The 19563-nt window shown below is 53.8% G+C and overlaps 6 protein-coding genes across 6 annotated transcripts; 3 read left to right on the top strand and 3 right to left on the bottom strand.

Annotated features, from left to right (window-relative positions):
- Positions 1 to 47: 47 nt before the first annotated feature.
- On the bottom strand, positions 48 to 2502 carry RSC9 (Rsc9p). Its single transcript, XM_076641498.1, has 5 exons — positions 2302 to 2502; positions 1242 to 2229; positions 835 to 1085; positions 246 to 748; positions 48 to 153 (listed from the first exon to the last, which is right to left on the bottom strand). Exons 1-5 carry the CDS (start codon positions 2327 to 2329, stop codon positions 124 to 126), a joined length of 1800 nt encoding a protein of 599 aa, XP_076494327.1. The 5' UTR covers positions 2330 to 2502; the 3' UTR covers positions 48 to 123.
- A 50-nt stretch (positions 2503 to 2552) lies between these two features.
- On the bottom strand, positions 2553 to 4319 carry BDY24DRAFT_396816 (PRELI/slowmo family protein). The gene is made up of 6 exons (XM_076641497.1): positions 4209 to 4319; positions 3966 to 4088; positions 3781 to 3814; positions 3633 to 3647; positions 3382 to 3481; positions 2553 to 3226 (listed from the first exon to the last, which is right to left on the bottom strand). Exons 1-6 carry the CDS (start codon positions 4241 to 4243, stop codon positions 2916 to 2918), a joined length of 618 nt encoding a protein of 205 aa, XP_076494326.1. The 5' UTR covers positions 4244 to 4319; the 3' UTR covers positions 2553 to 2915.
- Positions 4320 to 5020: 701 nt separating this feature from the next.
- ILS1 (isoleucine--tRNA ligase ILS1) lies at positions 5021 to 10602 on the top strand. Its single transcript, XM_076636072.1, has 17 exons — positions 5021 to 5178; positions 5319 to 5497; positions 5774 to 5947; positions 6078 to 6184; positions 6340 to 6479; positions 6642 to 6937; positions 7085 to 7300; positions 7420 to 7511; positions 7593 to 7691; positions 7796 to 7922; positions 8005 to 8174; positions 8260 to 8451; positions 8549 to 8632; positions 8716 to 8978; positions 9069 to 9238; positions 9347 to 9568; positions 9689 to 10602. Exons 1-17 carry the CDS (start codon positions 5157 to 5159, stop codon positions 10403 to 10405), a joined length of 3270 nt encoding a protein of 1089 aa, XP_076494325.1. The 5' UTR covers positions 5021 to 5156; the 3' UTR covers positions 10406 to 10602.
- A 156-nt stretch (positions 10603 to 10758) lies between these two features.
- On the top strand, positions 10759 to 12295 carry BDY24DRAFT_396809 (Mpv17/PMP22 family protein). Its single transcript, XM_076641496.1, has 6 exons — positions 10759 to 10898; positions 10975 to 11063; positions 11298 to 11420; positions 11530 to 11641; positions 11752 to 11865; positions 12016 to 12295. Exons 1-6 carry the CDS (start codon positions 10856 to 10858, stop codon positions 12174 to 12176), a joined length of 642 nt encoding a protein of 213 aa, XP_076494324.1. The 5' UTR covers positions 10759 to 10855; the 3' UTR covers positions 12177 to 12295.
- Positions 12296 to 14827: 2532 nt separating this feature from the next.
- BDY24DRAFT_396804 (RRM and SURP domain-containing protein) lies at positions 14828 to 18334 on the bottom strand. The gene is made up of 15 exons (XM_076641495.1): positions 18181 to 18334; positions 17883 to 17992; positions 17692 to 17795; positions 17520 to 17596; positions 17361 to 17446; positions 17216 to 17286; positions 17098 to 17147; positions 16932 to 17021; positions 16607 to 16835; positions 16173 to 16471; positions 15966 to 16049; positions 15687 to 15872; positions 15477 to 15596; positions 15232 to 15383; positions 14828 to 15150 (listed from the first exon to the last, which is right to left on the bottom strand). Exons 1-15 carry the CDS (start codon positions 18253 to 18255, stop codon positions 14838 to 14840), a joined length of 2046 nt encoding a protein of 681 aa, XP_076494323.1. The 5' UTR covers positions 18256 to 18334; the 3' UTR covers positions 14828 to 14837.
- BET5 (TRAPP subunit BET5) lies at positions 18335 to 19545 on the top strand. Its single transcript, XM_076641494.1, has 4 exons — positions 18335 to 18447; positions 18510 to 18815; positions 19120 to 19347; positions 19439 to 19545. Exons 1-4 carry the CDS (start codon positions 18419 to 18421, stop codon positions 19494 to 19496), a joined length of 621 nt encoding a protein of 206 aa, XP_076494322.1. The 5' UTR covers positions 18335 to 18418; the 3' UTR covers positions 19497 to 19545.
- Positions 19546 to 19563: the final 18 nt, after the last annotated feature.

Genomic DNA, 19563 nt, shown 5'->3' with positions numbered 1-19563 from the left:
ATGAGACAAAACCTCGTCGCGTCGACCTCCTCCCGCTTTCCTCTCTCTCTCGTTCTCTCTCTTTCAATAAAAAAACGACACGACATTCAATCCATCTCCCAACGCAAACACCCCAAAACCAACTCAATCCAGCACAGCAATCGCCTCCAACACCTGCTCGAACACAACCCAAAACACAAACTCGGTCAGCTCGAACGAAGAACGCTCCGAACGAAAGAGAAACTAAAGAAGACGACTCGACTTACCTCCGCCAACCAGTTCGCCAAACTCTCCCCTCGAGCCACACAATCCAACACGATCCCCTCCACGGCCATCAGTCCCGCTCTAGCCCTCTCTCCTTCTTCCTCGTTCAACAACGTCCCTCCGACCTCCTTCACGACCTCTTCCCTCTCTTTCTCCGGACCCGCACCATTCACACTCCACCCAACCCCCTGTCCAAGCATCCTCATCCCCTCCGGAATCGGCAACCCAAACATCTCTCCGTTCTTCACTTTATTCTCCTTCCCCTCGTCCCTCCCTCCCCCCGCAGCACCGTTCTCGTCCGTCGGGACGTGCAGGAGATCGACGAGCGCTCGGGAGAGGTTTCGGAGAATGAGGGAGGAGGTGAAGGAAGGTCCGATCGGCGTTTGCGTCGTTGGTTCGAGGGGGGTCAGGAGACGGGTGAAGGTTTGGGTGGAAGAGGAGGCGGCGTTGTTGTTGTTGTTGTTGACGTTGGGTTTGGGACGGGGAATGGTCGAGGAGGTGGGAGCTGGAGGTGGGAAACGAAAAACAAATAAATAAAAGGGACGAAGCGGTGAGTTCGAGCAAAGACGAAACACGACGCGATCAACTCACGACCACCATTGCCTCTAATTCTAATCCCCTTGATCAAGAAAACCGGCGGCGTATCCTCCGTGCTCATCATCACCGCACCAGGGAAAGCCTCCTTGACCTTCTGGAACAGTTCGGCAGCTGAGAAGAGCGGGGCGACGGGCGCGTGAGGGGAGGAAGCGGCAGCGAAGGCGGAGAAGGCTTCTCGGTAGGCGGTCCAGAAGACGACTTGGGTGACTTGGGAGGTGGGAGAGGGAAGGAAGTGACGTTGCATCCTGTGGAGACGAACGAAGGAAGGAAGGGAGGGAGGGACGGAGGGGAGGGAGAGGAGTGTCAGGAGAGGGAGGGGACGGGGAGGGAAGAAGAGCGAAGGAAGGGATGGGAAGGGGAAAAGAGACAAGAAAAAAACGCGTTGCAAGCGAACTACTCACCAGTTCATCGACCTCGTCGGTTCCTCCAACCTCGCCATCCGTTCCAACTCGTCTCTCGTAGGAACGTTTCCCTCCTTCACCTCCTCCTCCTCCCTCCCTCCTTCCATCCCGCGCTCCTTCTCCCCCGCACCCATCTCAAACTCATGGACCGTCTCCTCACTCCCCTCGTAAAGTCCCTTCGCCAAAATCCTGAAAATCCCAGCTACATCCCTCCTCTTGAGAATCAGGACGGCCTCCCTCGACTCGGTCGAGAACTCGTAGAGAACCTCGAGAGCGAGGGATCTCAAGATGGTATCGTCCGGGTTGGTCGTGAGGAGGAGGCATTTGAGCGCTGCTTCGATGGATAGAGGGATGAGAGCGTGCGTAGGATGGAGGATGGGAGGCGTGTTCTGGACGGTTGCAGAGGCGAGAGCGAGGATGAGTCGAAGGGTTGCGACGAGGACGGCTCGATCTTTGGATTTCAGCAAGGGTGCGAGGGACGTTGGGATGGTGGTTGGTTTGGACGAGGAAGGGGAAGAAAGGTCGAACGAGATGGAAGTGGCCATGTTGTGGAGGATGTCGAGAACGAGGAGGAGGTGTTCCGTCAGGTGGTTGAACAGGATCTCTTCCTCCACGTCCCGCAGGAAGGATTCCAGGAAGTTTTTGAGACGATTGGATCCGCAGAGGAGTTTGCCGTTCATTCCGTCGTTAAGACCTGCGTTTCGAAGGACGAGGAGGGATTCTACGGCTCGACGACGAAGAGCGTCTTCCTCCTTCCGAGACCATTCCCACGAGAGAGCTCCTCCTCCTGCCTGGGTGAACTGAAGCAACCTGTCTGGCCACGTTAGGAGCGCTTCGACCGAGTTTGTCCATTTGTCGAGGTTGAAACGTTCGTTGTGGATGGAGGAAGCTCGTAGGAGTCGCTCCAGAGCCCAGTCGTTCTCTTCAATCAGAGGAGATCGAAGAGCGAGGATCATACGGTTCGAAGCTCCCTCTTCAACATACCAACCTGATAAGAAAGATAGATAGAGCGAGTCAGTGGGTGCGTATCAACGCGAACAAAGCGAGGAAACAAGCTCACTCTCGGATCCATCTCGAGCTCTCGACATTTGGAGAAGGAAGGGAAGGGGGAGGGCGCGAAGGAGAACGAGCTCGTAGAGTTCGGTTGTAGGAAAGGCGAGGGTGGAGTTCCTAAGTGGATGGGAGGCGGGAGAGGTCCTGGGAGGAAGAAGGGAGTCCGAGAGAAAGTTTGGCGAGAAGAGGAGGGTCGTGGGTTGAGGAGGGAAGGACAGCTCGAGCTCAACTTTGTTTCTCTCCTTCCTTAAAGCGTCGTTTGGCGAAGAAATCGTCTTTCCATCTCGTCCGAGCACATCTTCCACGTTCAAAGAAAAAGAAGAGATCGTGATATATGCGTTAAGAGAGCGGTCGGAGAAAACACGAAAGAAAAACAGCAAGGGAGGTAGGTCTAGAGACGAGGAGAACGCTCGACTCGAGCGAGTTTTGGTTTGGGAACGAAGTGGATGGAGCAGGGAGATGGGGAGGTAGAACGTGTGTAGAAGAAGATAAGACTGAGTGGTGGGTCTAGTCGAGGAGATGGGTGGAGTTAGAGAAATACAAAAAGAGAGAAGGACGAGAGGAAGAGAACAACCTGACTCCCCTCCCGTCCAACAGAAACCAGAAACGAACCGAAAGAATCTAACCCCTCCCACCCTCTCCACCCACCGAAGCCGTCGCACCCTTTGGCCACTCGAGTCCCATCCCTATCCTAGCCTTCACAGGTCCCTCGTCGTCCCCAAACAGTCCGTGAAGGACGTTCTCGAACCCGACCTTCCCGTTCGCAGCGTTCGAGATGAACTGTTCTAGCGAGAAGAGCTCGAGCTTGTCGGCGAAGGTTTTCCAAGTGAAGCCTCGGGCAGAGATCTCGGCGGATTGGGAGAAGAGCGTTTGGGTGGTGGGTGAGGAGTGGTGAGGAGTGTAGGAGATGGATTCGAGGACGGTGAGGTATTCTGTTTGATTCGAGACGAGAGCGAGAGGAAGGAAGATCGAGGGCAACGAGTGGCGAGGAAAGAGTTAGGGATGCGTGGAAAGAGAAGAGAGAACGATGGTCAGACGAGGAGAGAAAGAGGGAAAGGTCAAAGAACGAAGGTGCCGGACCACTCACGAGAGAGCGAAAGGTTCACGGAGTACATCTTCATCTGCCGTGTCGAGGGATCGATGAACGACACTTCACGAACGTAGGCATCGTCTGTTCCACCGAGCATCTATCATAATCAACACAAAAGAGTGAGAAGCGAGGTCAGTTTTGAAGTCACGGTCCGATTCAAGGGTGGAACGAGGGAGGGAACGGAAGGGTGAGCTCAGACTCTCCTCCCCTCCTTCCTCCCTCCGAAACGAAACGAGAAAGAAACCTACCTTGATCGCCCATTTCTAAACGTCAGATGAATCGAAAAGAGGTCGAGATGGACGTCAGCTTCATCCGATCCGAAGAAAACGAAGACAAGGGGGCAAGAGAGCTGTTGGAAGGTCGAAGGGAAGAGGGAGGGAGGGAGGGAGGACGAACAGGTGCGCTCTGCTTGCAACCAACCACTCGCTCTCTAAGAAAATTCCAAAACCAACCCATCGAAAAAGTCAGTACGCTTGTTCTCCATCCAGCGACGAGGATCGATCCTTGAGATCAAGGGGTAAGGAGAGCGAGGGAAACGGAGGGAGGGAGAGAGAGAGAGAGAGGAAAGAAACGGAACCCACGTCCGTATAATCCCAGTGAGAGGGTCCACGCTCCGGTCTATCGTATCTACGCATGTTACATGGGTCGAGGAAGGATTTGGGTACTTCTGCCAGACTCCCATAGTCACTTTGGACCACTCGTGGCTGGAAGGAGAGGAGAGGAACGGAGGAACGGAGGGAGGAGGGAAAGAAAGGTCAGCTCGTGCTTCGTTCTCCCTTTCTTTTTCGTTTGGAGAAGAAACAGGGAAGAGAAAAGATACTCACGGAAAGGAGAAGTGTTGAGAAAAGAACTGAACCATAGTGAAGAGGAGAGAGAGAGAGAGAGAGGAAGGGAAGAGAGAAGGGAGGAGTTGCTTGTGGAGTCGTCGTTTGACGTCAAGAAAGGAAGGGAGGGAGAGCAGGAGAGGAAGGCGGTTCGGCAGACTCTGCGAAATTCAGACTCCGAAAAAATGTTCCCGTCCCTAGCCACCCCTCTTCGAAGGCCATCTCCCTCCCGACCACCATCTACCTCTTTTCCTTTCTTTGCGCTCTTTGACCGACCTCGCTCTTGCCCTCAAGTCGCCCTCTCCTCGACTTGATCCAGGCAGGTCGATCCATTCAGCCCTCTCCTCCCTCCCTCCCTTTCTTCGGTCCTTCGTCCGCTCTTCTCTTCCTTCCCCCATCTCCTTACCCTCTCCTATAGTCGATCTCCCCTTCACAAAACGTTTCTACGAGGTCGTAAACTCGTTCGAACGTCCAAATGGCGGAAAGAATGAAAGCTCTAAGACCTTGATCGGTCCTGGACGTCCTCGCTATTTCAGCCATTCCTCTCCAGGGCTTTTGTTAGCTCTTTCCACAGAATCTGGTCGTTGAAGCGGACTAACATACACCTACGATTATCTTGATTATGCATGATGTGATTCCGAGCTGCTCCGAGGTGCTGGGTGAAAGGGAAAGCGAGCAAGAGGAGGAAGGACGACGAGCTCACACGACGAGCTCGGTCTTCCTCCTTTGATGCTTTTGCGCCTCGTTTTCGGTGTTATAAGGAGCTCAGACTGCTCAAGTGAGTGAGTATGTACACCCAAGTTCAGATTCTGTGCGAAAACTCTGTCAGAAAGCCAGTCTAGGACCTTTCTTTTGGTCGTCAAGCTGAGGTTCTCTTCCTCCTCCGAAAACCGAACGTCGGACCTCTCGTTTCTTTGCTCTCCCCAACTTCCATCTCGCACCACCACCATGACCTTCCCCCCTCCTAGAGGTACGTCCACGCCTACCTCTCTCCACACTCTACTCCCTTCCAGCTTGTTCAGCGCTTCCAGGGACCTGCTTCGTCGAGCAAAACTCGTTTGGCTGACCTCCCTTCCTCCTCCTCCTCCCTTCTCTCTTCTTCTCTTGCAGCGGGCCCGTTCAACTTTGCTGCTGAGGAGCACGTTGTCCTCCAGTACTGGCGAGATATCGACGCTTTCCAGACCTCGCTCAAGCAGTCCGAGGGCAAGAAGCCTTTCACCTTCTTCGATGGACCTCCTTTCGCGACAGGGAAACCTCACTACGGACATCTGCTCGCTGGAACCATCAAGGTCAGTCCAACCGTCTCAGCTTCTTTTGAGCTCGTTCTTTCTCTACAGAAGGACGGCTAGAAGGTCATCTTGAGCTGGGTCGAGGTTTGGAAGGGCTAGCTCGAAGGAGAATCCAGGGAGATGACCTTTCGTTGAGGTCCACCTCCCTTCGACCTCTCGAGCTCGAGTCATCCCTTCTTTCTCCTCCCTTTGACTCAGCCTTCCCACCACCTCTCCACGAGTTTCTGCCGTAAGATCCCAAGTCCTGACCCCGCGATCTCTTTATATGCTTTCCAGGACATTGTCACTCGACACGCTCACGCTACAGGTCACCACGTCGACCGACGATTCGGATGGGACACCCACGGTCTGCCCGTCGAACATGAGATCGACAAGAAGCTCAACATCACCGGAAAGCAGGACGTTATCGACTTTGGAATGAAGAACTACAACGACGAATGCAGGGCTATCGTACGTTTACGTCTCTTCAGTTTATCATCTAGGGAGGTCGGGAGCTGGGAGAGAAGAGAGAGGAAGGAAACGAGAAAGCTGACCTTTCGCTCGTTTCCCTTTTCTTTCTTTCGTTGATGCGTCTCAACAGGTCATGCGATACTCTGGAGAGTGGAAGGAGACCGTTGAGCGAATGGGTCGATGGATCGACTTCGACAAGGACTACAAGACCTTGAACCCTACCTACATGGAGAGTGTGTGAGTGTTCAACTCGCGTTCCTTCCATTTCAGCCCTCCTCCCTGCCTCCCTCCTTCCCTCCGTCGCGCCTCGCTTCGACTTCGATCTTCGCACAAGAGCTCGAATAAGCTGAAGCTGATCTTCTTCTTGCTCTCTTGACCTTCGTCGTTCTCAGGTGGTGGGTCTTCGGACAGCTTTTCCAGAAGGGACTCGTCTACCAGGGACTCAAGGTCATGCCCTACTCGACTGGATGCACCACTCCCGTCTCTAACTTCGAGGCTGGTTTGGCCTACAAGGATGTTAGCGATCCTGCTGGTACGCTCATCTCACCCTCATCCCTCTCTCTCGCTCGCTTCTCTACGCGTCGAGCTCCAGCTTCCTAAATTCGAAAGCTCACCTCTCTCCTCTCTTTCCTCTTTCTTCCCTCTTTCCTCCTTCTCACTTTCCCCCTTCTTCACCACCTCTCCCACTCATCAGTTACCATCTCCTTCCCCCTCATCGACGACCCTACCACCTCCCTTCTCGCCTGGACCACCACTCCCTGGACCCTCCCTTCCAACTTGGCCGTCTGCGTTCACCCCGACTTCACCTACCTGAAGATCCACGACGTCGAGCGAGATCAGAACTTCATCATCCACGAGGACCTGCTCAAGACGCTGTACAAGGATCCTAAGGGGAAGGACAAGGCGAAGTGGAAGAAGGTTGGAAGCTTCTTGGGAAAGGACATGAAGGGTTGGAGGTACGAGCCGTTGTTTGATTACTTCGTTGAGCAGGTGAGTATCTTCTTCGATATCTTGATTGTTGGTGGAGGTGCGCCGGAGGAGGCCGTGGGGAGATCTGTGAAATGGGTGAGTCGAGGATCGAACGAGAAGTGCTGATCTGCTACGCGTCGTTTCCCTTCTTTCTTCGCCTCCCTTCAGTTCGAGGACCGAGCCTTCAGAGTCGTCTGTGATCCCTACGTTACCAAGGATTCGGGAACTGGTCTCGTTCATCAAGCTCCTGCCTTCGGAGAGGACGATAACAGGATCGCCATCGCCAACGGAATTATCACCAAGGAGGAGATGCCTCCTTGCCCCATCGACGAGGCTGGTCGATTCACCGACGTCGTTCCTGAGTTTAAAGGAGTCTACGTTAAGGTACGCTTTGAATCATCTTGGAGAAGGAGATGACGGAGGGAGGTAACCAGACGTGAAGAGACGAGAGAACGAGAGCTGAACGACCACCTTTCTCCTTTCTTCTCCCTTCCTCGGAACAGACTGCCGATAAGGAGATCTGCAAGCACCTCAAGGGAAACGGTCGACTCATTGTGCAGGCCGTTCTCGTCCATTCGTACCCCTTCTGCTGGAGGTTCGTCTCCTCGTGGCCTTTCTCTCGACGCGTCCGGATCTTTCTCGAGCTGACTCGTCTCCTCCTTCTTTCGCTCGATAGGTCCGACACCCCTCTTCTCTACAAGGCCATCCCCGTCTGGATGGTCAAGGTCGAGGAGTACCGTGATCGACTAGTCGCCAACAACAACAAGACCCGATGGTGAGTCTTCCTCTCCGTGTCGTGACGTCTTTCTCGTACCAAAGGAGGCCTGCTCCGACTCCTCGATCCTGATACCGGTTCTTCTTCTGTGTTCTTCGTCACAGGGTCCCCGAGTACGTTGGAGAGAACCGATTCGGAAACTGGCTCAAGAACGCTCGAGATTGGAACGTCTCGCGTAATCGATACTGGGGAACTCCTATCCCTCTTTGGGCTTCCGAGGATATGTCTGAGGTGAGACTGCTTCTCTTACTTCGTCTAATTGAGACTCTGAATTCAAAAGCTGACTTTGCGTTCTCGTCCGAACGAAACCCAGGTCGTCTGCATCTCTTCCATCGCCGAACTTCGAGAGCTCTCTGGTCGAGACGACATCACTGAAATTCACCGACACGATATCGATGACGTCACCATTCCTTCCAAGAAGAATCCTGGAACCGTCCTCCGAAGGATCGAGGAGGTCTTCGATTGTTGGTTCGAGTCGGGAAGGTGAGCACTCCTTTGACGCGTCTCTTTTTCTTCACGAAAGCCTTGACTGACTTTTTGGCTTTTCCTTTCGTTCCTGTTCTTTCAGCATGCCTTACGCTCAGAACCACTACCCCTTCGAGAACAAGGAGAAGGTCGAGCAGAGCTTCCCCGCCGATTTCATCTCTGAGGGAATCGATCAGACTCGAGGATGGTTCTACACCCTTCTCGTTCTCGCCACCCACCTCTTCGACACCGCTCCTTGGAAGAACGTCATCGTCTCGGGGCTTGTTCTTGCCGCGTGAGTTTACATCTCCTTTCTTCGTTCTCTCGACGCGTCGAGGAGAGGAAAGAGGATGAGTGCTGACTTCGTTCTTTTTTCGCTTTGGCTCGAATAGCGATGGTCGAAAGATGTCCAAGAGTCTCAAGAACTACCCCGATCCCAACCTCACCATGGAGAAGTACGGTGCCGATGCTTTGAGGTTCGTTCAATCTTCTTCGTTGTCTCGCCTCTTCTTCCTCGTCGTTCGACGCGCTGACACCTCTCCCTCTCTCATTTCGCCAGGCTCTTCCTCGTCAACTCTCCCATCGTCCGAGGAGACAACCTCAACTTCAAGGAGGAGGGAGTCAAGCAGGTCCTCTCTCGAGTTCTCCTTCCTTGGATGAACTCGCTCAACTTCTTCACCTCCCATGTCCCCATCCTCAAGAAGGCTACCGGAATCGACTTCGTCTACGACCCCAAGGCCAAGCTCTCTACCAACGTCATGGATCGATGGATTCTTGCTAGGGCCCAGACTTTGATCACCGTTGTGAAGGAGGAGATGGATGGTGAGTTCGAGGTCGAGGCTTAGACGCGTCGGGGAGTCGAAGGACTCGAGGGAAACAGACGCTGATTGTTGTTTTCATCTCGTACCTCAGGCTACCGACTCTACACCGTCATCCCTCGACTCATCGAGCTCATCGAGGAACTCACCAACTCGTACATCCGATTCAACCGAAGGAGGATGAAGGGATCCGAGGGAGTCGAGGACACTGTCACCGCTCTCAACACCCTCTTCGAGGTTCTCTTCACTCTCTGCCGAACCATGGTGAGTTTTTACTCCCTCTCATGCCCTTTCCTCCTTCGCTTACTGTGAACTTCGAAAAGAAAACGCGTCGGCTGACTCCTCTTCCTTTCCTCTTCGCTCTCGAAACAGTCCTCCTTCACTCCGTTCATCACCGAGACCATCTACCAACGACTCCTCGTCTTCATGCCTCCCGCACCAGAGGGAGAGGACGTCCGGTCCATTCACTTCCTTCCCTTCCCCGAACCAAAAGAGGCCTACACCGACGCGGCCGTCCAGGTCGCCGTTCGACGACTCCTCTCCATCATCTCCATCACTCGAAACCTCCGACTCGAGAAGGCTCTTGACCTCAAGGTTCGTTTCTCTCCCCATAAACCTCCTCGGCCTCCCATTCTCTTCCCACCTTCGACTTCGACGCGGCTCGAAATTTCGAGCTGACCTTGCGTTCTCTTCACCTTCCTTCTCTTCCTTCAGACCACTCCCCTCGCTGAGGTCACCATCTACCACTCCGATCCCGAGTACCTCGCCGACGTCAAGGCACTCGAGTCCTACCTCTGCTCCGAGCTCAACATCGAAACCGTCAAGTACACTTCGGTCGAGTCGGACGTTAACCTCACCTACAAGGCCTTCGCCGACTGGCCCGTTCTCGGACGTCGTCTTCGAGGAGCCATGCCCAAAGTCAAGGCTGCTCTCGCTCTTCTCTCGTCGGAGGAAGTCAAGGCTTTCCGAACGTCTGGAACTATCGTCGTCGCCGAGCAAACCCTCACCACCGGAGACCTCTCCGTCATCGCTGGATCCGACTACTCGACCTCGACGGACTTCGTCTCTGGAGCTGGAAACAAGGACGACGCGAAGGAGGACGGAGAGCTCATCGTCGTTCTGGACGTTCGTTCGAGTCCGGAGCTGGTCATCAAGGGGTTGGCTCGAGGGTTCATTAGTAGTTGTCAGCAGCTGAGGAAGAAGGCTGGACTGGTCGCGACCGAGGAGGTGGACCTGTTCTACAAGTCGGCTGGGGAGATGATGAAGAGTGCGATCGAGCAGAACAAGGAGGCCATCTTCAGTCAGTTGGGAAGTGCGGCGGTGGAGGGTGAGCAGAGGTCTGAGGGGGCGGAGGTCATCTTGGAGGAGGAGATTGAGGTTGCGGATCAGAAGTTGGTCGTCGCTCTCGTTCGTAGAGTTACCTCGGCTTAGTTCTTTTCTACTAGTAGCTTAGAGGTTTGGAGGAGGTTTGGATATGTGTTCTTATTTCTCTAGTCTTTTCTTCGTGGTTATATCTCTTTTTCGATGTTTCTTTTGCTTTCTTCAAGAGTCGAGGAGAAGCGACGAGTAGAGACTCGCGACGAGGAGATACCTGCTCATTTCAGTCCGTTTCGTTTTAACCTCAAGGTCTCAAAGGCCTACAAATCTGACAGGAATCGGCCAAATCGAGATCGCTTTGCCCTTCTGAACTCTGTAAACAAAAACAAACATCGTCGTAGGTCGGCCGATTCTGACTCCCCTCGGACCAAAAGCTGAGCTCTCTCCAAATCGACCTCCTTCCTTCCTCGTCTCCCCTAAACCACGACACAGCAGCGAAAACTCGCTGCATGATATAGGACCCTCTCTCTTACCCTCACCACTCCTTCCCCATCTCTTACTAGGATGGTTTGGATCCATTACAATCGAATTCTTTCGCGTCACCCTTGTGAGCTCTTCGTTCTCTTCTCTCTTGCTGTTTCTCTCGCTCTCAAAGCTGATCGGAGCTACGTTTGAACTCTCAGATCTCACTCGGTCGGTGGTGGCAGCTGGGATGATGGCTTCGGGAGATATTCTCAGTCAGAGGTTGATCGAGAGGAACGAGAAGCACGATGTGAGTCGGACGACCTTCTTTCTCCTCCTTTTCCTCCCCTCCCCTTCGTCTTCGTCTGCCTTCCTTCGCCTCAACACCTCTGCTTGTTCGCTTCGACGAGAAGAGGAAGGCAGACGCCCTCTGATTTATATCGTGACAATCTCGCCTTCGTTCGATCTACCACCGAGCCATTGAGCGATTCTTCGAAGATCAAAAGCTGACCTTCTCTTTCCTCCCTCCTGCTCGTGTGCTCAGGTCGAACGATCTGCTCGGTTCTTCGCGTACGGTTTCTTCGTACAGGCTCCAGTCCTCGCTCAATGGTTCAAGCTAGTAGATCGGATACAGTTCAAATCGTCTGCTTGGGCAGTAGGAACGAAGGTGAGCTCAGATCCCCTCCCGGCTTTCCCCTTCAGTGGGCTGAACTCGCTCGTCTCTTTCCTTCCATTCGTCCTCTCCTTCGTCCTTCCCTTTTTTTCTTTCTTTGCAGGTCGTTCTCGATCAAACCATCTGGGGACCGCTGTCGTGTATCATGTTCTACGGGTTCATGTCCCTGCTGGAAGGACATACGTTGCAAGAGGCGAAGGACAAGGTTGCAGTTGGTGAGCTCGAGCTTTCCCTTCTTCTTCCTTCTGTTCGATCTCCACCGACGCATCCCTTTGCGTTTCGGATCTTCTTTTCTGACTGTTTCGTTCGCTTGGTGTTGTTTCAGCATTCTGGCCTACCTACATAAGAGGAGGATTGGTCTTTCTTCCAACAAGTTTCCTCACGTACTCGATCATCCCTCGACATCATCGTGGCCTGTTCCTTCAGGGTGTGGGACTAGGTGAGTACTCGATCTCTTCCCTCTTTAGCTTGCTGGAGGGTGATATGGGTTACCAGTAGGAGGAGCCATCGAAGGGAGGCGGCAAGCTGGACTGAACGCGTCGAGTCGCTCGAAGCTGAACTAACTTCCCCCTTCCTCCTCTTCTTTCAGGATGGAACACGTATCTTTCTGGAGCCAACAGCTCAGCGAACGGACAGGTGATCGTCATCGAAGCGGAGGAGTACCTTCTCGATCAGCAGGAGCGTCAACACCTCCCTCCCTCCTTTCTTCCCCCGTCACGGAACCTCTCCGTCCCCCAACCTTCCTCTTAACGATCCTCTCCTCACTGTTTCTCACATTTTCCACCTTAATTCATCTTGCTTTAGACTCTTGCATATTTCTCAGTTGACTCGCTATCGTTCTAGACGTATCGTGATGTGTTGTATCCTTTCTCCGTCGGACGCGCCTGCGAGAGACGGGAAGAGAGGCCACGAACCTTCGCAGAAGATCTCAACGAGCTTTCGGACCTACGTCTTGCATCTGAGCTTCCCCAAGCCTGCTACACTGACTGACTGACGGCGAAGAGAACGACGCGACTTTCGGGCCCACTTCGCCTCGTCAACTCTTTGTCTTGCGCAACTCGAGGAATCCAAGACCACCCTATATACAGATCTGCCCAACTAGTCTATAACTCTAGAAGAAACTTTCCTTGCTCGTGAACCACCTCAAACTACTTCTAAACGGCGATCCAAGGGGCATCAACACCTCCCCTTCGTCCCCTCCTCCCATTCCCACCGCCCCTGCGAACCTCATAAACGCCTCCACCACGGGAAGACCAGCCCAAAGTAAGACAGTCCAAGTCCAAATGGCGCCCAAAGGTCCTCCGACTTTCCTTCCCGTCACGGCGAGGAAGAGACGTTCGACCCCCATCGCGACGGGTTGGACGAGGAAGAAGCGGACGTATCTGGACGGTCGAGGCAAGCAAAGAGGGTTCGAAACGAGCGTAAGAGTGCGTTTGGGAAGGAAGAGCGAAGGGTTGAACTCACGCTGAGCTCATGGCTCGAAGTTCTGGCTTGGGCCCGTAAGTGTAGAGAGGACCGTGCTGGAAAGCTGAGAAGGCGAAGACGGCGAGGATGGAGATCCAGCGCTGAACCTTCTTTCCTCCTCCGAGTCTTCCAACGAGGGCAGCTGCTGGATCTCCGGCGATGAAGAGGTACGAACTGCGAAAGAAGACGCGTCGCGGAAGCCGAGGTCAGTTTCTTTATTCTCCTCCTAGAATCGACCCGCACCTGAACTCACCCTCGGACGGCTTGGTGCCAAATCTGAGACCATGTGCGATTCAAACTTGTCGTCTTGAAGAGGTTTCCAAAGAAGGGAGGAGCGGCGACAGGTTGACCAGGATGGAGGAAAGTGTAAACGAAACAGATCGCGTGGTGCTCGGACCAGATGCTTCCGAAGAGACTTCCGAAGTACCTATATGAAGAGGGGAATTGATCAGAGTGACGCCAAGACGGGCGAAGAAGAAGAGAAGCAACTGACGCGAAGGTCATGAACATGGCTGAAGCGAAAGGACTCAAAACGACGCGTCCTCCCAACAGATGGATTTCCTCCCAGATCGATCCCTTGAAACGCTTGTCGAACGTTTTGAAGGTAGGATGAAAGCCCGTGAGCCAGTTCGAAGCGTCCCAGAGGGTGTAGGCGACGAAGGCGGTGGTGAAGTGTTCTAGGAGGAGGGAGGAGCGGGTTCGATGTCGAAAGCGAGGGACGATAGACGCGTTGGCGAGGGAGTTGCTCCATCCTAAGTTGAGACGAAAGGCGAAGAAATAGGAGATTCCGTTCACGAACTGATCCCATCGAGGATTTCTCGAGGGCGAGAGAGGCCTCCTGTTTTCGACTCCGTTTCCGCTCGACGTCCCAGTGCCGCCCGCCGTCGTCTTCCCCTGTCCTCTGATCCTTCTGCTCTCCTCCTCGTATCCGACCCATGTAGGAGCTTGTCGACGCAGCCCAATCTCGATCGCCCTCATGTAGAACCAGGCTGAAATGCAACGAAGCCCGAGGGATTGAGAGATCCTGTGGGGGTCGTCGTAAAGGAACGAAAAGGTGCAGAAGAGGGACAAGAGGAGGATTGGGACGAGGAGGATTCGACGGAGGAGGATCGTGTTTTGAGAAGAAAAGAGGAGGTAGGACAGGTATATTTGAGGGATGAGAGGGAGGAAGACAAGGAAGGTGAGGGAGGGGTCGATCAACCAGGGGTGGGCGAGATAATCGTCGATAAGGACAAAGGGAGAGAGTCTGCAAAGTACATAAATCGAGGGATCAGCTTCTGATACATGCAGTCGCGGAACACTGAGAGCGCACGAACCTCATCGTAAGAGAAGCGGAGAGATCGATGGTCGTCGTTGGAAAGGAAGGAAAAGAGGAGGAGGCTCAAGCTGCTAAAGTGGGCAAAAAGGAGCATCGGACGCTGTGCTCTCAAAGCCGTGAGTGCCGAAAAGAGATGGCGTCGAAATGTTCATGCTGTAGTCAAGTTATCTGTGGGAAGGCCTCGTGGAGTGAGAGAGGCAGAAAGTAGGGGTGAGATCCGGAAAGAAAGCAGTCGCCTCGATCGAAGACGCGACGCGACGCGCCGTTCGAAAGCGGTCGCCTCCAGTCGACGAGCCTTCTGTCGAGGTGAAACGCCCCCCTAAATCTACTCGTTCCACTCTTAGCCAGTGCTCTCTAATCAAGAAGGTCTTTGCAAGAGCGCGGAGGATCCCCGGAGAGAAGGCTGCGAAGGAGAGGGAATGATTCGACGCGTCGCCGTTTGTTGTTTTGATTTATTCTCTCTCTGCGTAGACCCTCATCATCAACATGGAGCTACTGAAAGACCTCTTCTGAGGCTGAATGCGGAGCATGAAGTTGGAAGCGACTTGATCATCGCAGAACCAAAGCAATAAAATCCTCGTCGACCCTTCCCCCCCGTCCCACCCTCCCTCTCCTCCCTCACCCTCCATCTACCTCATCGGTGACCCATCCAAGTCATCCTCCATCGCCTCCCCATCCAAATCCTCCCCATCATCCATCGGAGCTCCATCCAGATCCTCGTCCACTGGCACAGGAGCAGCCGAAACGAACGACGACGAAAACCCACTCTTCTTGAACCTCGACTGATGATTACTTTCCGCCGCTTGAGCTCTCGCCGCTTCTTCCGCGGGTGTGAGTTGGGCCGAAGCAGAGGCGTTGTTGGAAGAGGAAGAGGAGGAGGAGGTGAAGGTTCCGTTGAGACGAGCTCGGAGGTCTTCGGTGAAGGAGGGGGTGAAGACGATCCTGTGGAGGCGAAGAAGGAAGGGGAGGTCAGCTTGAAAGGAAAAAAATAAAGAGAAGGAACTGCAGGTACAGCAGACGTACCAGATCTCGAGGACGTCGAGGACGTTGGTGATGTGAGATTTGAATTGTTCCGCGGAGAGTCGACCTGCTTGGGCTTTGAAGGAGGAGTAGAGAGTTCCGAGGTGATCGAAGACGGCTGGTAGACGAGCTTCGAAGGCTCCTCGGTACTTCCACTGCAGAAATGAAGGAAGAGAAAGGGGAGAGAAGGAGTCAGCGAGCGAAGGAGGGTGAGAGAGAGACAGGAGATTAAAAAAGGGAGAACGAACAGCGTTGGGCATGGGCGAAGCCGAGTTCGAGAGGATATCCGAGACGAGATGGAGTCTTGCAACCTTGAGAGGAACGGGAGTCTCGAAAATGACGAGCGACTGCAGGATCATGTCGGCGACCTGCAAAACGAGATGAGAAGCGAACCAAGTCAGCGTCGTCGTTCGATCCCCCTCTCTTTATTTTTTCGAGCCTAAAGGAAGCCGACTCACCTCATCAGCGGCATCGGCATGTTCGAGAGCAAAGGTCATGCACCTCGCAACGTCTCCTCTCTCTCCCTTCAGTCCTCTGAGGCAACTCGTGAACCGTCGACGAGCCAGCTTCCCAAGAGCTCCCTTCCTGGTCCGTTCTCGTTCCTCCTCCTCCTCTGAGTCAGTTGAGTAGACGGAGTTGTAGCCCTAAAAAACAAAAAAAAAACAAAAAAAAAATGAGATCAGTTTCGTGAAGAAACGACGCGTCGAAGGAGGGAGAAAAGGGAAGCGGAAACGAACCTCGTCGATGAACGGAAGAGGAGCAGGTGGCGGTGGTCGGTAACTTGGGTCGATCAGGCTTCGGAAGAAGTGAAATTCGGGGAGCTGAGAACGTTCAAACGAAGGACACGACAAGAGAGAAAGAGTCAGTCGCTGAACTTCGACGCGTCTCTTCTCTTCTCCCCTTCCCCAAATCCCGAGCTCGAAAGAAAAGAAAGCCCAACTCACCATCTCGTCCTTCAAGAACTGGAACTTCGGATTCTCCTTCTCCTTCTCCCTCAGATGATTCTCGAACTCAGGTCCCAGGTCCTTGACCTTCCCAGCGACGGTCCTGATGAACTTTTCGATCTCCGGTTGGAGGTTGGGACCCTTCTTCCTCGGTGGGGAACGGGATCTGGAACGAGAGCGGGAGTAGGATCGTTGGCGAGAGTGGTTGTTGGGGGAGGCGGATCGACGAGATCGTTTGGAGGAGGGAGGCGGAGAGAAGGAACGGGATCGAGAACGGCGGTTTGCCGAGGTGGTGATGTCTGTGAGGAAGGAAATGGATCCAGATCGGTTCAGCATATAATCTTGAACTCTAGATTAAGAGTTCACAGCTTTCCTAGGAGGACAAACGAAAGGCTAAAGAGTCGAGAAGAAGAGGAGCGAAACCAAGGACTCACCGTAAATCGCCCTCTGAGGCAGCGGAACCGATTTACTCCACCCAACCTTGAGCACACTCCCTCCCCAATCCAATCCATCAAAGTCCTTGATAGCTCTCTCCGCATCAGCTCGTTTCATGTAGGCAACGAACCCTGAAAGCCCAGCTCGGATTCCGACGCGTCGAGCTCCGAGTTGAGAAGTGTCGGCGTTGGGTCTGGGTTCCTCGAGTCGAGGGTACATTATCTTGACCTGCACATGATGAAGAATAGAAGGGGATCAGGTGGTCAGCCGCTAAGAGAGGAAAGGAGAAAGTCGAAGGAGGGAAAGAGCGACGCGAGGACTCACCGATCCGACGGGTCCACATTTGGCGAAGAGGAGACCGAGAGGTTGTTCCGAGACGTTTGGTGGTAGGTTTCCGACGTAGAGGTTGGAGGTCTGTTTTCAGAGAGAACGTTCAGATCAGATGCTGGGACGAGCGGGACCCGAGAGAAAGGAGGAGATCAAAACTCACCATTGAATCGCCCATGTCGTGAGATCCTCGGTCCTTCGGGTTCTCCCAAGCTGATCAAACCGAAGACTAGATCAGCGAAGAGCCGCGAGAACTGTACGACTGAAGGTATGAGACTCACCAGCATGAACCGAAGCAGAACTAGCCGACATGCCAGACTTCTTGAACCTCTCGTCTCGAGCTGCTTGATCTCTGTTCGAACGAACGAGAGGGAATGGAGATGTCAGTCAGACAGTTAGCTTGAAAGGTGGGAAGGAGATACGAACCGTTTCAGGTCCTCCAGGAAGGAATCCATGACTCTCTTGCCTTTCCCTTTGGGAGCTGAAGAAGGAGGAGGCGAGGGAGAGCGAGGCTGAACGTGAAGGAGAAGGCGGTCAGCTCGTTCGTTCCAGAGAGCTGAGCTTGCCGGGAGGGGAGGAACCTACTTTCGAAGCACGATTGAAAGCAGAAGGAGCTCTAGGAGGTTCATAGGGCGTTGGAGCTCCTCCTTTCGATCCAGAACCTAAGACAAAAGCGACAGAGAGGGCAGGAAGGCACGTTGGTTGAGCTCGTTCGTCCCCGTCCTTCCCTCTCGAGAAACCGAAGCTCACTACTCACCAGAGGCCAGGACGAATCCTCCTCTCTTTGGACCTGACGAAGATCCCTCCCCATGCTCTGCTTCGAACTCTGCTGAAAACTCGGCAAAGACGATGGCTGCTTGTCTGAGAGGAAGGGAAGGAAGAGACGGAAGGGAAGGAAGTGAGCTCCTCTCGTCCTCCCTCTCTTTTGCTGTCGACCTCGGGACGTACCTTTCCTCCTCTTCCTTCTTCCTCTTGGCCTCCGCTTGATCCTTATCCCGTTTCGATAGTTTGTTGATTCCGTAAGCGAACGTCTGCTTCTTCTCTCCAACGAGAGCTTTCTGTTAAAGAGGAACGCGAGAGGGATCCAAAACGACGACGACGAGGGCGAGGGTGGTGCGATGGGATTGATCGAAGTAGATGTCGGGGAAGGAGGGTTGTAAAGTAGTATAGGAGAGAGAGGTCTTTGGGTGAGTTCAAGTGCTCTCTACGTTCGGAGTAGTGGAAGGAAGGAAGGAGAGAGGCGGACGGGTTGAGGTCTCGATTCATCTTCGTCCGACGATCCTCCTCCAAAACGAGAGAGATCCAGTTGTTTGCGCTGCATGCTAAGAGCGAGCGGAGGAGAAAGGGAAAAGGAAGATAGAGGGAGTTTGAGTTTGGTGGGATGCTGGTCGTTGAGAGAGACGAGCTCGCTCCTTCCTTCCTTCGAGCTTGAAGCTTCGGGAGGTCGTCCCCAACTCTCATCTCCTCCTTCTCCTCCCCAAATCATGATCTTCTCGCTCTACATCTTCGACAGGTGAGTCTCTACAGCGTCTTCCCCATCTCTTCATCAAATCTGACCTTGCTCCTTTCTTTCAGGCACTGCGAGATCGTCTACTACCAAGACTGGCATCGCTCAACTCCTCCCACTCGAGCCAAACCGGGAAACATCCTTCCAGCCGTCTCTCCTCTCGTCACTTCCAACCCACCACCGCCCATACAGAACAGACCGAGAGGTCTCAATCCATCGGGAGGAACGGTCGTTCATGATTCAGAGGGAGGCAGGGGAGAGGGAGGAGGAGGGAGGACAGGAGGAGGAGGAGGGCTGCCGTTTGACGAGGAAGCGAAGCTCGTGTATGGAGTCGTGCTGAGTTTAAGGAATATGGTCAAGAAGCTGACGGGAAGGTGAGCTCATCTGTGGTTTGACTTTGATGAGATTGAGGGAGGGGAGGGAGGAGGGAGGAGGGAGGAGATGAGTGTGAGCTCGCGCGAGAAGGGAGGGAAGGAGGGAGGTGATGAGCTCGACGTCTTTCTCGTTTCCTCGTCCTCTGAGCTTCCCTCTTCTTCAGAAGTCGAGACATTTACCACACCCCATCATACCATTTTTTCTTCCTCTCACTCTCACTCCCTCGAAACTAAACGTCATCCTCCTCCGACCCCTCTCCCTACAAGCTAACCTCTCCTCCGTCCTTCTTCTCTCTCCGCTCAGCCCTCAATCCCTCTTCCACGTCTACAACACTCCCTCCTACGGCCTCCACCTCTTCGAAGCACCAACAGGTCTCAAGTTCATCCTCCTCACTTCGCCAGGTCTGGACTCCAAGATCGTACGCTCAGCGCTCAGAACGATGTGGGGACCGAACGGAGCGTACGGACTCTGGGTCGTTGGGAACCCGGAAAAGGGCAGTGGGAAGGAGGAAAAGGAAGGGTTGGATTCAGAGTGAGTGCAGGCCTGTTTTGTGGGCGCGAAGGGAGGTGGGGAAGTGAGAGCAGCTCTGACATACCTTTCGTTCGTTCGACTCGAACCGCAGACAATTCCGGACCGCTGTAGATAACCAGATGCGTTCTCTACCTTTCTTTTCTTCGTAGACCGAAGGCTCTATATAACGATGCTAATGGTGGCTCTGCTCCTTCCTGGGATCGGACGTGGAGGAAG

Source organism: Mrakia frigida, assembly GCF_051309035.1.
Source record: "Mrakia frigida strain ATCC 22029 unplaced genomic scaffold BDY24scaffold_27, whole genome shotgun sequence".
Taxonomy (NCBI): domain Eukaryota; kingdom Fungi; phylum Basidiomycota; class Tremellomycetes; order Cystofilobasidiales; family Mrakiaceae; genus Mrakia; species Mrakia frigida.
This window is presented reverse-complemented; position numbering and strand designations above follow the sequence as displayed.

Excerpts from the sequence above, each read along its gene's own strand:
- RSC9 (XM_076641498.1), bottom strand. The coding sequence starts at position 2,329 with ATGTCGAGAGCTCGAGATGGATCCGAGA. Across the intron at positions 1,086-1,241 it reads CCGACGAGGTCGATGAACTG|GATGCAACGTCACTTCCTTC; the intron begins GTGAGTAGTTCG and ends TCGTCTCCACAG. Across the intron at positions 154-245 it reads TGGCGAACTGGTTGGCGGAG|GTGTTGGAGGCGATTGCTGT; the intron begins GTAAGTCGAGTC and ends GTGTTCGAGCAG.
- BET5 (XM_076641494.1), top strand. The coding sequence starts at position 18,419 with ATGATCTTCTCGCTCTACATCTTCGACAG. Across the intron at positions 18,448-18,509 it reads TCGCTCTACATCTTCGACAG|GCACTGCGAGATCGTCTACT; the intron begins GTGAGTCTCTAC and ends CCTTTCTTTCAG. Across the intron at positions 18,816-19,119 it reads GTCAAGAAGCTGACGGGAAG|CCCTCAATCCCTCTTCCACG; the intron begins GTGAGCTCATCT and ends CTCTCCGCTCAG.
- BDY24DRAFT_396809 (XM_076641496.1), top strand. The coding sequence starts at position 10,856 with ATGGTTTGGATCCATTACAATCGAATTCTTTCGCGTCACCCTT. Across the intron at positions 11,421-11,529 it reads CTTGGGCAGTAGGAACGAAG|GTCGTTCTCGATCAAACCAT; the intron begins GTGAGCTCAGAT and ends CTTTCTTTGCAG. Across the intron at positions 11,866-12,015 it reads CCTTCAGGGTGTGGGACTAG|GATGGAACACGTATCTTTCT; the intron begins GTGAGTACTCGA and ends CTCTTCTTTCAG.
- BDY24DRAFT_396816 (XM_076641497.1), bottom strand. The coding sequence starts at position 4,243 with ATGGTTCAGTTCTTTTCTCAACACTTCTCCTTTCC. Across the intron at positions 3,815-3,965 it reads CTCACTGGGATTATACGGAC|AGAGCGAGTGGTTGGTTGCA; the intron begins GTGGGTTCCGTT and ends GAATTTTCTTAG. Across the intron at positions 3,227-3,381 it reads CGTGAACCTTTCGCTCTCTC|AATACCTCACCGTCCTCGAA; the intron begins GTGAGTGGTCCG and ends CGAATCAAACAG.
- ILS1 (XM_076636072.1), top strand. The coding sequence starts at position 5,157 with ATGACCTTCCCCCCTCCTAGAG. Across the intron at positions 5,948-6,077 it reads ACGACGAATGCAGGGCTATC|GTCATGCGATACTCTGGAGA; the intron begins GTACGTTTACGT and ends GCGTCTCAACAG. Across the intron at positions 6,480-6,641 it reads GGATGTTAGCGATCCTGCTG|TTACCATCTCCTTCCCCCTC; the intron begins GTACGCTCATCT and ends CCCACTCATCAG.
- BDY24DRAFT_396804 (XM_076641495.1), bottom strand. The coding sequence starts at position 18,255 with ATGCAGCGCAAACAACTGGATCTCTCTCGTTTTGGAGGAGGATCGTCG. Across the intron at positions 15,597-15,686 it reads ATGCCGATGCCGCTGATGAG|GTCGCCGACATGATCCTGCA; the intron begins GTGAGTCGGCTT and ends CTCGTTTTGCAG. Across the intron at positions 15,384-15,476 it reads CTTCGCCCATGCCCAACGCT|TGGAAGTACCGAGGAGCCTT; the intron begins GTTCGTTCTCCC and ends TCATTTCTGCAG.